The sequence below is a fragment of the Oculina patagonica genome, chromosome 7, assembly GCF_052425735.1.
Source record: "Oculina patagonica isolate OP01 chromosome 7, crgOcupat, whole genome shotgun sequence".
In the NCBI taxonomy this organism is placed as follows: domain Eukaryota; kingdom Metazoa; phylum Cnidaria; class Anthozoa; order Scleractinia; family Oculinidae; genus Oculina; species Oculina patagonica.
In genome coordinates this window covers 5180235-5195280 of record NC_135764.1, presented here as the reverse complement: position 1 = coordinate 5195280, position 15046 = coordinate 5180235, and the positions used below count along the sequence as shown (strand labels likewise).

The following is a 15046-nucleotide window of genomic DNA, read 5'->3' as shown; positions in this document are numbered from 1 at the left end:
ATGTTAATATGGTAGGTAACACCAGTATTTTATTAGGATATAAGGTATTGTCAGTATTGTTAACAATGTTTTCTTGTACTGTTAGTAACTGTAAGTAATGTACTTAATGTTAGTATTGTAAGTAATGTTAGTTTTGTTTAAGTAATTTGTGGTATTGTAAGTATTGTTAGTATTGTAAGAAAATTTGTTGTTCTCAATAAAAAAAAAATAAAAAAAAAAATAAAAAGTTCTGTGTATAATCCGCACCCGTAGATAATTAGCCGAACCCCCAATTTGGAAGCTCAAATTTCAAAGAAAAAAAATACAGACAATAAAGTTTGAAGTTCAAGTAGAGTTCTTTTGGTAAACAAACAAGGGCAAACAAGCACAGATTCAAAACACCGACACGGCGGTTGTTGCAATGTTTAATAAATTATGAATAAATTAAAGGCTAATGAAAGCAAAATTTCACTTGTCATACCTCCCTTTTAGTTTGAGTTCACAATATCTTGAACTCGGATGCTCTCTTGATATCATTTTTTCAATATTATCACTTCAAAACACTCGATGAAATTTTAATTCATACGATTCATATGATTTGTACCTTGAGGAGTTTTTTTTATGAATATTAATAAGGGCTTTGAGACCTTCAACCAGAGAAGTTTCCGTAGATAAGCAGCACCCCCCAGTAAAAAGGAGCGGCTTATACATGGATCTTGACGGTATTCCTGCAGTGACAACTGTTTTCAAACATCTGGCAATAGGCTTGACCATATACATTAACCCAGCATCACACAACTGTGAACAAGGCCTATATTTTTCACAGCAACAGAAAAAATAAGATATCTGCAAAGTGCTGCTTGAGAACATTTTCTTGTCATAATATGTGAGTATAAAACCACTAGCAGTATCTGTTAAGCAAGGCCCCAATAAACATTGTTTCTTACAAAACAAAACAGCTTGTCCCCTGTAGTGAGTGGAAAATTCACCTCATGCCCTCACCCGACAAATGTACAGTGTTGTAGTTACCTTCTCTTTAGTAGTTGCAATCACTCATGCAAATCAATTAAATTGATTTGCATAGCTGCTAAAATATTTTCTTGTCAGTGTTCGAGGGTAAGATCTTCAAGCATGGAAGTGAGAAACCATATATAGCTACCAGAGATTTTCTTGCTCATTGCCTCATATGGCTCATTTTCACTGCAGCATTATGAATGCTGTTCAGATTTGTTAAGTTGAGAAATAGAAAGGTGGAAACCTCTAGTAGTAGAACCCGAGTATGTCATCATATTTTATTTATTATTATTATTATTTTTATTATTATTATTATTATTATTATTGTTGTTTTTTTTTGGTTTATGAGAGGTGTGTTGGCCTAATATGGTTATAGTACTCTGGACTCCAGATCAAGTGGTCCAGAATTGATTGTGTTGTGTTCTTGAGCAAGACACTTAACTCTCACAATGCCTCTCTACACCCAGGTGTATAAATGGGTACCAACAAATTTAATGCTGGGGGCTTAAACCCCTGCGATGGAGTTGCATACCACCCAAGCACAATAATAATGGATCCTATAGTTGCTTAATGCCATGGAAACCTAAGATATTAGTTCCGTCAAAAAGGGGCCACATTGGCCCAATGCAAATGCAATCTTAACCTTTTTACGTTTTGATTTCTTCAGGTACTTTTTACTGGTGAATATTACACGTACATCTTTGGTTCCAAGCTGTGATATACAACCACAGGTATGAATCATTTTAAAGTAAACTTAAGGTAGGAATCTAGACTAGATATCAGCCAGCTTTTTTTTGGTTTTCACATTATTGTTACATTTGGCTTGAAAACAGAAGTTACATAACATTGAGAAAAAAAAATTTATCTGGCTTGGGGATTCTGTAAAAAGTTCCTAGACAAAACACAAGCTGTGAGAATATTATCTAGTAGATACTGTAAAATTCCGGTTAAAAGCCCCCCTGGTTATATGCCCTTCAACCTCAGAAACAAAAAATACATCCGGTTAAAAGCCCCTCCGGATATAAAACCCCTCTGGTGGATGACAAAACGGAACAGGGCTACATGTTGCTTTATTGTGACTTTTTCACATAAAAACGTTTTTCGAACCATACTGCGTTGGCTCGTTTCAAAACATTTTTTTCTTCTGCTTATCAATTATGGGTGAGTATCAATTATGGTTCAATTAAGGCTTGAGTTTCTATCCTGCTCAGGATGCAAGATTGTTAACTGCCACTGTGCCTCCTTCCACTCTGGAAGGGTAAATTCTCTATTTTAACCTGAATAAAACAAAGTAGCTTCAGATAAATTAGGTACAAACAGTTTTGAAGTAACCAGAGACCTAGTCTTCCTGTTGCCATACCACACTGGGCTGGAAATTCCAGCAAGCATGGCAAGCTCTACCTGATATGGGAAATTACATGCTACAGCTGTATACAGTAGAACCCCGGTAACTCGAACTCGGATAACTCGAACAACCCCGCTAACTCAAACAAACTTCCATTTCCCTTGGATTTGACCCCACTTTTCAGTCATTTTTACTCGGTTAACTCGAACTCGGATAACTCGAAAACCCCGCTAACTTGAACTAACTTTCGTTTCCCTTGATCACAATTTGGGTCAAATTTGCCCCGATAACTCGAATTCTGGTTCTTGCAACTCGCCACGGTTGCCCATTGAAATGTCCCATTAACTCTTCTTAACACTACAGCAATTTGATTTTAATTAGAGCAACGAACAGATTACATATCTGACAGTCATTTCCCACTCTTCATAAGAATGTATGGTCGTGTTAGAGTTTCTGACGAGATAAGTTTAATTTGCACTGTACTGTGTACTAAAGTGCTGAAAAATCGATTAACTGTCAATTATTAACTTGGCAAATTAAATATTCAATCGACCCCGATAACTCGAAACCCCGCTAACTCGAACTGTTTTTCGTTTCCCTTCAGAGTTCAAGTTACCAGGGTTCAACTGTACTTTCTATATTGGTATCCAGCTGCTTTTAACCAAAGGTCTGGGCTTTATTATTTATATGACACCATTTTCCTGGCACTATCTTTTGAATCCAGCTACATAACTGCACTGCAGACCCTGTATTAAAATCATTTAATCTTGATTTCAGGAAAAGTGAAGGTGGACATGAAAGGACAGAGAATAGACTATCTGGAGGAACATTGGTCATTGGTATGATTGTTTATGAAAGCTTTTTAATTTATTTGTTTAACCAGGTTACTTTTGATAGTATTTTATAGTAAAGAAATGTCATGCAAAAATACAGCACTCGCTAAAATAATAAGGGAAGTTGTTGTTGGTTCTCGTCCTTGCTCCAAGGGTTTTTCTCCACGTTCTCCAGTTTTCCTACCTCCAAAAAGCCAACACTGCCAATTTCCAATTCGATCTGGAAATAGTGGAATCAAGAAGAGCCACTATGAGATGTGGAAGAATGCCACTGTAAATTCCCATTTATTATTTCAATTTTATTTATTTTTACTAATGAAATTTGATTACTGACCACCATAAGCGGCACACTACAGCTACAGCAACAAAGGTCTGGGCATTCAGGCAGTTTGTTATTTTGGATTGCGATTTCTCTTTGTATATTAGGTTTTTCTTTTAGGAGTGACAGAAAACTTTCGAAGCATAGTTTTTCATTGTATAAGCATTTACAGAAAATGGAGTATTAATGAAAATCTTTTGTAGCTTTTTTTTTCTCATAAATACATGTATGTTATCTTTTTTTAATACTACTATTTCTACGTTTTCTTTAGCTTGTATCCTTGTATAAATGTATGCACTGTATGTAAAAGTAATTATAACGCACGTAAATACCTTTAGAATTTCGTTTTTTTCTTGCTTGTTGTTAGTTTATTGCTTTCTTGTACTGTAAGCACTTACACCAATAAAGCTTTTTAGTGCAAAAAACAAAACAAAACAAGAAAAACAAAGGTCTGGGCTTTATTCATTTCACACCATTCACCTAGTACTTTCTGTTGAATCCAGCTACATGTACACTGCAGACCCTGCATTGTTTTAAAATAATTTAATCTTGACTTTAGGAAAATTGGAGATGGACATAAAAGGACAGAAAATTGAATATCCGGAGGAACATTGTTCATTGGTATGATTGTTTATGAAAGCTTATTAATTTACTTTCTTAACTAGGTTTCTTTTGATAGCATCTTACGATTTAAAGAAATGTGATGCAAAAATACATTGCTAAAATAACGAGGGAAAACAAGTGAAATTTGATTACTGACCACCATGAGCGGCACCCTACAGCTACAGCAACAAAGGTCTCTGCACGCATTGCGGCCCCATAACGCTGGACCATAAAGTTAACTTCATAGGCACATAAAAGACTCCAGCTATAGCCACAGCTTTACAACCCTCTTATGCTACGCTGTAGAAATAATATTATCCTTAATCACACAAAGGTCAGTAAGAAATATTGAGTCTTTTCAATGACAGCCAAGTTCACTGTAAGCAAATGTTGTGACTGAGAGGCCAACTAAATGGCACAAATTTAACCAGACAATTATGCCCGAGCGATTTATGTAATATATATTATTGATATGCTTCATATGTAAAATGCTTTTTATGTCATACAGGTTCAACTGGAGGACTAACCGTTTGTACTTTGGATTAAGATGGCAACTGCTGCACCTTCACCTCTGGCCAGCTCTGTAGAGAAGACAAATGGAGCCAAGCTGAGCAGACTTCTCATTGATGGTGGAACGAGAGTTCTGAGGAATCATTTTGACCGTTATCATCCCCCAGCACATTTGGCCACTAACCTCAATAGCCACTATGGTACTCTGAACGACCTCCTTAGAGATGGGTATTTAAATAGACCTCAGTGGAACAAACTGTTCGCAACTGGAGGGGTCAGCCCAGATTCGAAGAATTTCGACATCACTCTTCTGTTCCTCCTTCTCACCAACATTTGTGGACTTTCTTCTCCCCCTGGAGGATGGCACAGGAAGCCACACCCCAGGGACACCTCCCTTGAGGCAAATCTTGCTCGCATTAAGTATTTTCGGAATGAGTTGTATGGTCATGTTACCACTACTGGTATTGCTACACCAAAGTTTAATACTATGTGACGAGAAATTAGTGCTGCTCTCCGTAGTCTTGGGCTGCCACAGGCAGAAATTGATAGATTGAAGGCAGAGCGTGGTGGAGAACGAGACTATATTGACGTGTTGCTTGAGTGGGCAGACAGTGAAGCGGATATCAAGTCACAGCTGAAGGACGTGTGTCAATCTCAGACCAAAGTACAACAATCTGTTGATATAGTACACAAGACCCAGCTAGAGGATAGTAAAACACTTCAGGATAGCAAGGTGAAGCTAGAAGAAGTACATCAGGTGCAGACCAAAACACAGCAAACTGTTGATGAAGTACGCAAGACCCAACTAGAAGATCATGAGATACTTCAGGACAGCACATTGAAGCTAGAAGAAGTACATCAAGTACAGACCGAAACACAGCAAACTGTTGGTGAAGTACGTAAGACCCAGATAGAAGACCGTTGGAAGTTGAAAGAAGTTCTCCACATTGGGAAGACAACACATCACGTTGTTACAGAATCTCGTCAATCTCAGCTTGAAGCAATTCAAGATACGAAGTCAAAAGTAGAAGACGTAAGTGAGCGTCTGGAAAATTTGAAGCAGACATTTGAACAGAAAGTGGAAGACTTGGAAGGAAAGAGAGAAACGAACAAAGAAGATGGACTCCTGAAGAAACTGGCGAAGATTGACACGATGAAAGATGTAAGACGTCATACAGACAGCTACGTCGATGGAACCCGTTTGTCGATCTTTACCAAAGTCGAGAGCTGGTTAAATGACAGAAGATCCCAAAACCGTGTGATGGTGATCTCTGGGACTGCAGGGATGGGGAAGTCTGTTATCTCAGGCAAGATGTGCCAAAAGATGTTAGAAACTGGAAGGCTAGCAGGAAGCCACTTCTGTCAGCATGACAGGGCACGCCACAGGAATCCCAAGGTGATGCTACAGTCCTTAGCCAGTCACCTTGCTGATTCTTTTCCAGACTACAAGAAAGCTCTTGTGGAAATGCTTTCCGGAAATCTGGGTGTAGAGATCAACGACATGGAAGTGAAGGATCTGTTTGAATTGCTTTTGGAGGAACCTCTAACCAGCTTGAATGACCCTGGTTTAACGTATCTCATGGTCATAGATGGCATAGACGAAAGTGAACACCAAGGGCGCAGTGAGCTACTAGACGTGATTGCCAATTACTTTAAGAAACTTCCACTTTGGATTCGATTTCTGGTGACAACACGACCTGAAATAAAAATCGCAGACAGGCTTAATTGTTTGCACCCTCTAGAGCTGAAGCCAAACAACGAAGAGAACTTGAAGGACATTCATCTGTGCTTTGAAAAGCAGCTAAGCCATGTATTGCAAACAGAGAATCAAGAAATCATCTTGCAAGCAAGCACTGGTTGAAAAGTCAGAAGGAGTCATGTTATATGCTCATTACCTGGTAGATTTCATAAAGGAAAAAGTTCCACTCCTAACTCCTGAACTGCTGGACAGCACCATACCATCAGGTATTTCATCTGTTTACCAATCGTATTTTGAGCGTCTGGAGACCGACCTACGTAAGGTACTGAAGATCACCGAAGACCAGGAAGACCAATTTGTATTTCGATTTATTAATTGTCTGAGTGCGGTTGCAGCTGCAAGAGAGCCTCTGCCACTCGGTTTTGTTTCCAAATTGTTGTTGCTAGGTACATGTAAATCGTCATCAGCTGTCCAGCGAAAGGTGGTTGCGGTGATTGGGTGTGTCTCGGCACTTCTGCCTGTTCAAGACAGTCGTATTCACTTCTTTCACAAGTCGGTCAAAGACTGGTTAATTGAAAAGTCTATCTATGGACAGCACCACTTCAGTGTAAACGAAAAAGAAGGCCATCACGTCCTTTCTAAGCTCTGCATAAATGAACTTGATGATGTGAAAAGAAAAGGCGTTCACGGTGTGGACTTCAGTGACACTACAAAGTATGCTCTGCAACATGGTGTTCAGCACATGCTACAACTGGAAGAGGATGCCAAAGTATGTAGCGTTGAAGAAGTAATACAGAAATACGTTTTGGACTTAGAAGTAGTGTATGCGAAACTACTTGTCAACTCTACAGCGGCATGTGAAGATATTCTCTGCTTCCAGGAGCAGGAAGACATGAAAGCGTTGTTTGGAAAAAGCCATACAGCCCTCAGCACTTTATTACTACTGTTAAGGAACATATTAACACATTAAAAGAACTTCCTCACGCCATCTTTCAAACCTTGTTGAATGAAGGTGGACCTGAACGGTCTTCTGAAGCATTAAAACTTTTGGAGACGAGATACTCTGAAATTCCGTATATGGAGTATTTGGACAAGGATCTGGATGGGTCTGTTCAAACCAGCTTTCACTGTTCAGCTGAAGTAGCTTGTTTTGATGTTTCACCACAGCATGACTACATGGTGTGTGAATGTCGAGATGGCACGATTCATTTGTGGTCGCTTCGTACTGGCGAGCATCTATGGCAACGCTGGACCAAGGTACGGAAAGACTACTACAGGGATGTTTATCACTGTATGCCATTTGAAGACAGAGATCAAAGGGACTCTCGCGCTTCATTTTACCGCTCAGTAGTTTTTCATCCAACTGACGACCTTGTCTTGCCAGGAATCCTGAGCCAGGCCTATACTTTTGAAGGTGAACTGAGGCCACTTTTTCCTTCAAGCGAGTGCCGTTTCTCGGTTTGTTCAATTTCTACAGACAAGTCCAAGATGCTAACTGTTTGCCCACACAATGCAAAGTTAATAATAATGTGGAATTTAACAGATGGGTCAGAGATTCTTCATTACGCCTGGAAAGAAGATATTTTATCTTTTGCGTGGTCTTGTAGTGGATGGCTGCTGGCAATTTCCACTTACCCTTCTGGCTCGATTTGTTTGGTTGATATGATGGACGGTTTTAAAACCCTAGCACAGACAAAGCCTTCAAAAGAATGTGGAATGATAAAAGTCTCTCCTGACTGTCGATTCCTTTTCGGTCTTCATTTAGCTGGGTATGAGTATTATGACAACTGCAATGAGCTTTTCTGTTTACATGTCAAAGTAGAAAATCAGTCCAACTTTTCGTTGGATGTTTTTTCTTGCGAGGTATCTTATTACCCTTGGGAATTTGAATCGTCTTCTGAGACCGGCTTTTTATTGGGAGATCCTTTTTGCTATCCATCTGAAAGTAGTGCTTTGACACCGGCATTTGCGTTTGTGCTAAATAAGCAATCTGTATTGAATTTACCCTTTCACGCTAATCAGGCTAATGTCGTGAAGTTGTTGTATCGTGACGAACTCATGAAAGATACATTGTCTACAGATGGACATTTAAACACTGTGGGCAGTGAAGTCGCAATTTCCTTGAACGGTGACACATTTCATGCGGTCACTGGAACGGATGCGTCTGCAATGACACTTAAAGCGTGGGACATCTCAAGAGGGAAATTCAAAGCTGTAGAAAGCACTAAAGCTGATGTGGCTGACTGCCATCTTACAGCTGTTAGAGAAGGTATTCTGTGTCTTCCATACATGTATGCAGACTTCGACAAACAGTCAAAATTACAGCTGTGGAATTTTGAGTTCACTGAGTGCATCCGAAGTTGGACCGACATAGGGTACATTACAAGTGTAATCCCCATATCAGAAGAATGGGTGGCCTGTGTAAGTTGGTACAGCGACAGTAAAGTGATCATTCTGGATACAACTAGTGGAGACGTGTCAACAATCACTATTCGTGGACAATTTGTTGCATGTAACAGTAAATGTCAGGTGATAACCACAAAGCTGATCTCAGATACAACTTATTCACTGCAGATGGAATGTGGTGAAGTTGTACGCTGGAAAATAGTTCCGCCTTTCCGTCCGATTTTGCAGTGCAATACATTTTCTCCTACTGAACAGTATTGTGTAGTTGCCGGAAACCCCAGAGTTGATGATGGCGATGACGATCCTGAAGACGTACGCCATATTGAGGACTATTTTGATGATGGCAATGACGATGCTGAAGATGTACATGTATGCCGTATTGAAGACTTTTACGTCCTGGATGCAGTTTCAGGGAGAATACTTCACATGTTATGTTCGTCTTATAACAAGTTTTACACAAAGCAACATAATTGCAAGTTTCTCAGTGACGAGGAGTGCGTTATAAACATTTGTCATGTATCAAGAGGTAATTGTATTCGAATGTTTAATATCAAGTCTGGTGACCTGCTAAGTGAAATTACCATGGAAAGCGAAGTGTGCAGCTTAGCAGCCTGTCCTCGTAAGAGTCTTATCGCCATTGGCCTTAAGGATTCCAAACACGGTTTCAAACTTCTTCATGTGAAATTGCCGCAAGATAAAAACAGCAGGAAGAACAAAAGGTGAGCTGTTATTAAGAAAAAAAGTAAACAAAAAAGGCTTAAAAGTTGAAAATTTTTCAGTTTTGAGATCGCGTATTTCGACAAACATGAACTTCCCGTTACATCTGGTATGTGGTTTTGATCACATTTGCAAAACCTCCCCCCCCATTTCTTTGTCAGTTTCGTGATACTCTTGACTTGCATCACCCATCCCAACATCCCCTCCGTCCACCCCAGCCAAATTAAATTGTATCTTTATTTAAACACGGTTAAAAACATTATTTCTTATGCTTAGAAATGATTCAAAAATTATAAAAGGGTTGTTTGTGATTTCTTGAATGTTTGGAAAGCACCATTTAAAATTCATTTATATTTGGTCTATAAACGTGTAGTGAACTAAAAAAGCAATTATTATTATTATTTTTCTTTTATTTTGTTTCTCGTTATCGTCTTTTTATGGTGGCCTTTTCCGCAAGTAAACTTGAAAGTAACGGCATGTAAGTACTACTCATTACAGTGGCCCGCAACGCTTGACATTTTCGCACCATTTTCAGGGTAACGAGTTCAAAAACAAACATGGCGGTTTGAATGAGGAGTCTTCAATTTCTAGTTACCAGTTTACCAGCGGGAAACCACCTGCTGAATCTTTAGATTGGCCGCCCTATGTCATAATGTGTGCAATTCCTGCGAGTTCACGCTTTTAAGTAATATATGTAAATTCTAGGTTAATTACCATTCTAAGAAACTTGTGATAGCATCAGTTGAATTGTTGTACGAACTCGGTTAGGATCTCTAGTTGACCTCGAATTTTAGTGCTGTTATTACACCCTATTGAACGTGTTGTAATTCCTAATTTTACTTTTTTGCGACAGGATCAAGCTTCAAGAGTGAAAAGTGAAGACTGCTGGTTGGAATTTCCAGACAAATCCGGTGACTGGACGATGCAGTAGAATCTGATCATGTATCCTAATGCCTTTTATTTTCGCGAGGATTTAGTTTCGTGCCGTGGTACGCATAAAACGGACAAAACAGAGATCTTGCTCAATTTTTGATGGAGGTCATGTAGGACAAAACCTGTTTCACTGATTTGACTGCAACGGTTTAAAATTCGCAGTAGGAGCCACAGAATCTTCGTAGTCAGGGTCTGGACAATTGTGTCGTTTGCCATCCATTATCTTTCGTGAACCCCCTCGTCCTAGCTGGATGACCCTTCGATCCATCTTGCCGCCTACGATTGCCATCAACTAGCACTAAATTGAGACCTCCTTCCGAAACTTTCGTGTTTACGCTTTTTACAGGTCGTCAAGTTTGACGATCAAGATTCGCGCTTAAAATCAAAGGCATTGGGGTATATAAAAATAATAACAAGAACTGCAACTCTAGCAAAGTTTAGTTGCTTATTCTGAGACTCTGCTGCTACCAATGTCTTGTGCAATTCTTTAACAAGGTGCAGGCAGGTTGTCAAAGACATTTGTAGATGTGTCACTGTAAAATCAGAAGTACTTTTATGACTTCTGGGAAACGCTATGCTTCTAAAAAAAGTACAGAGTTTTGAATTAGATCTGTGAATAAACATAATGACAAAATGTCAAAATATCATGTTTTAGGCTGTGGACAGCCTCTTCATTTCTTTACGAAAGATCGTGTAAGGTGCACGAGACGGAAAAATCGCGCGCAGAGCGAGCGTGCGCGCGGGCTAGTGTGAGAGAAATTACCATCTCACTACGCGCGCGATTTTTCTGTCTCCCGCTCTCGACACGATTTTCCGCAAAGAAAGAGAAACAAACAAAAAACAAAGAGGCTTTTCATGTACATGTGATAAACTAAAGATAGTCAAGATGTGGTTACATTTACCATTTAGGGAAAATTTCAAAATCCAAGCCAGTTCAGCCGAAAAACGTGCGCAAAAATGTAGAAGCTTATGTTTCAGTAAGAGGATGCCAAAAATGAAGTGTACACACTGCCAGTAGTAACTGAGCATAATCGTAAAGATTTTGAATCCAAACATGTCTTTTTGAGGTGCTGGATGAGCTACTCTTGTAGTGCTGGCAATTAGATAATTATTTTATTTTAATTGTAGTTCGGAGATAAAAAAATGTCTTTTGAAACGAGAACTGTTCGTCTTCTTAGGGCCTGTTTATATGGAGGAGAGTTTTCCTGGTAGGAGGGCTACCCTCTCCCCCGAGCTATCTTTTGCCGAGCGTTTATATGAAAAAGTTGTCCCTGTCGACCGAGCCAAAACTTGGCCCTCTCGGTTCAAAAGACTGGCGAGAGTTGTTTTGAAACATCTATTATGTCTGCTTTTTTAAAATCAGGAACGCTGAAACATCGACCACGACCATTTTTTGGACAAATTTACCGCCGACTTCGATTTCAATGTATCTGCAATTTTGTTTTGGTCGACTGCAGCGTTTGCGCATGCTGTGTATATGTCAACTTGCCCCTGGTAGGCGAGGCGAAAATAACCAAACTGTTTATATGGATAAAAGTTGGCTCGCTCCCCAGGGTCACCCTACCTTCAAAGCGAGTGACCCTCCACCCAGGGTCACCCTGCCCCCCCCGAGCCAACTTTGCAATTTCTCATATAAACAGTTCGCAGCTATTTATAAAGAAACGTATGAAAAGCTCTCTCGCCCGGGGTGGCTCGGTATGGAGGGTAACCCTCCTACCAGGGACAACTCTCCTCCATATAAACAGGCCCTTAAACAGCCTTGTAATGCTTGAAAAGGCGAATATTTTGAATTGTAAAATCGAGTTGACTGAAGCATGTTACAATTGTCGTGCTAATTTCTGTTATCGAACTATGTTGTATTGTAAGGTGAAGAAAAACTAATTTAGAATCCACTGTAATGTGCACAAAATAATTATGTCGCAATGGTGGTAATAAGAGAGATCACCTCTAGTTGCTTTTATCAGAAATCAATATATGAAATTTATCAGGATGAAATCCTTTTCAAAGTTTGAACTTGTATAATTTTTAAAAAAGAACATAATGTAGATTATTTAGGCTTTATGGAACATGTTTTTACGGAACGTTTCTTACCTCTATACAAGTAGACCACAGGTTAAAATAAAAAATTAAAAAAACTCAGACTCAATGCAGTATTTAAACAACAAATTTAGGTCAAAAACACTTCTCTCTCTTCATACGCTTTTATATCGTCTGCAAAACCATGTAACAATCGAAAACAATTTAGAAGTATTTTTAGGAACCTTATCAAAAATACGCAACCCAAAATAATGCCTGAAGAAAATTTTGTTTTCATAGTAGCCATAACTAAGAAGTTTTAAAATGTTGGAAGCTTCTGACCACACAGACAGAGAACGAGAGAATACGAGAAAGAATACTATAATGAAGTTTTTAATAAAATATTTTGAAAATAGTCATCGTTTAGTCTAAAACCTCAAATAAATTGAATAAAAACGAATATTTTGTATAGAAACTATTGTGTTGCGTTGGTGGTCAAGTGAACTTCATAACAACAGCGAAGCGCGCGAGTGACGTCATGATTCAGACAAGACTCAGACAAACAGACCGCAATGGCGGACGATTTTCCTAAAAAAACTTTCTAAAGCAGCCGGTGTTTCTAAAACACTTGTTGCAAACGATAACTTTGCTTAGATTCCCACTATTTCTTTCAGAACACGCTGATGTTTTCTGAGCCTCGTAGAGGGGGTATAATCATTTGCATTTTATTTTTGGACCTCGCGAATAGTATAGAGGGAGTCACACAAATACCACCTCGAATTAGACGCTTTTATCGCAGCTGGAGTGCGTTTTTTGGCAAGTGTTAATGAGTCACGGTAAATTCCCCGACTTTGTTTACCCACGCGGAAAAAAACAAAATTTGCATACCATGTTCAGGTCGCGGCTTCATGTCAATTGAACATTTGTGCTTTTTAGTTACATGGCTTTCAGCAAGACCTTGTTGACCGCGAACAAAGCAAGTCAATTTGACAAGTTTGTTGAGCGACAAATTGAGCGAATGCCTCAAATGTCGGGCCCACTTCGTGAAGTTGTCCGTAATATACTGGATGAGCCGATCCCGCTTGAAGTGCAAAAGCGTTTGCTAAAACCGTTGCTTGCACAAAAGTATCACCCAAAACCCCCTCAGCGACTTCGTCACAAAGAAAAGAAGGAGCAAAAAAGGAAGAACATTCAAAATGAATTTGATCCTTTTGTACCACACGAAAATTGGGTGGTAACAAATTATCAGAATGAGATTTTAAACCTTCTTGATGTCGCGGAAGACGAGGGGGAGGAAAATAGTGGCCGGCGTTTTATTCGATGGCGCTTCATTAGAGGTCTGGAAAAAGACCTTACACCAAACTTTATGGAAAAAATTCGAGAAAATGTAAACACAGCGTTTTATATCAGGCATGTTTACTCGTATCAGTTGCGCAACATTGAAGATGATACGGTCATTGTTTACTACATTAACAAAGGCTCACCTTGGATTAATAAGCTTTCTGCAGCGGAAAAATGGTTGACCGAACAGGAGACAAAACGCCTGGCTCCTGACAATATTAAAAGACCTTCTACAAAGTGGAAGTTTGAAAGCTTTTTTAATGTTGATGTAAAGGTTGTGCTTGACCGACAACCGCTGTTAGGCACAGGCCCTTTACCAGACTGGCTTCGCAACCTTGCGCATGGCCGGTCGATGGTTGCGCTAGATACCTATCTTGATAATTTGTGTCTATGGCGTTGTATTGCTGTGCACCAAGGAGCGCGTATTGATCGAAGCACAGCAGCAGCCCGTCGTCTCGCAAAGAGTTTCTTCAAACTCGAAACTGTGCCGACCGACTGTCCAAAAACATCTCTTGATGAATTAGATAAAGTTGAAAGGCATCTGAATCAGGGTGCCGCTTTTTCTGATTGGCTCGGCATCCGAGTTTATGAGCCTGTGAGGGTAAAAGATGAGGAAGTCGTATGGCACCTAAAAAGAAACCCTCCAGCTGTGCTGAAGAACATTCTGACAATCGGCACTTTCGAAGGGCACGCGTTTGTCATTAAGGATATTAAAAGGTTAGCCAATACGTATGCATGCGCCCATTGCAACGCGAGATTTACAAAAGTTTGTAACCTTAAACGGCATTATCAAACTTGCAGCCAAGGAAAAACAATAATTGATTGCCCGGGCAAAAAGGTTGAAGAACCGCAGACAAGCTTTGAGAAGGCTTTCTATCCAAACCATCAAGCTTCCAAAGAATCGCTTCGGTGGCTTGACCAAGAAGCCAAGCGGCGGAAAATTCACATTCACCACGCAATGTGCGGACATGGTGGCGAGCGTTGGGTTGAGCGCGCACCAGTCGACGGGTACGACCCTATTTCCAAAACTGTATTTCAATACCACGGCTGCCACTGGCACGGGTGTCGAAAATGTTACCCGCAAGATCGTAACAAAATCATTGACCGCAACGACCAAACACGCGAAGACAGGTTCAAAGCCACAATGAAACGTACAAGATTGCTACGAAGGGCCGGCTACCGCGTGATCGAGGCTTGGGCGTGCGAAGTAAGGAAAATCGTTGTTGATACACCGCGGGCGCAAACAAAAAGCTACCCGCACGCGATTTTGTACGATTTCGAGGCGTATGGCGACAATAATCAGAGAAAGGAACCAACGCCAACACTCACGA

At 39.9% G+C, this 15046-nt stretch overlaps 2 protein-coding genes across 2 annotated transcripts in view; both read left to right on the top strand.

The window, feature by feature from the left end:
* The window catches only part of LOC144659656 (uncharacterized), an 86150-nt gene that overhangs the window by 20706 nt on the left and 50398 nt on the right, over nucleotides 1-15046 (top strand). The window lies entirely within an intron of this gene.
* LOC144659659 (uncharacterized) lies at nucleotides 6876-11529 on the top strand. Its single transcript, XM_078520152.1, has 2 exons — nucleotides 6876-9427; nucleotides 10279-11529. The coding sequence occupies exons 1-2, from the start codon at nucleotides 7380-7382 to the stop codon at nucleotides 10295-10297; spliced, it is 2067 nt and encodes a 688-aa protein (XP_078376278.1). The 5' UTR covers nucleotides 6876-7379; the 3' UTR covers nucleotides 10298-11529.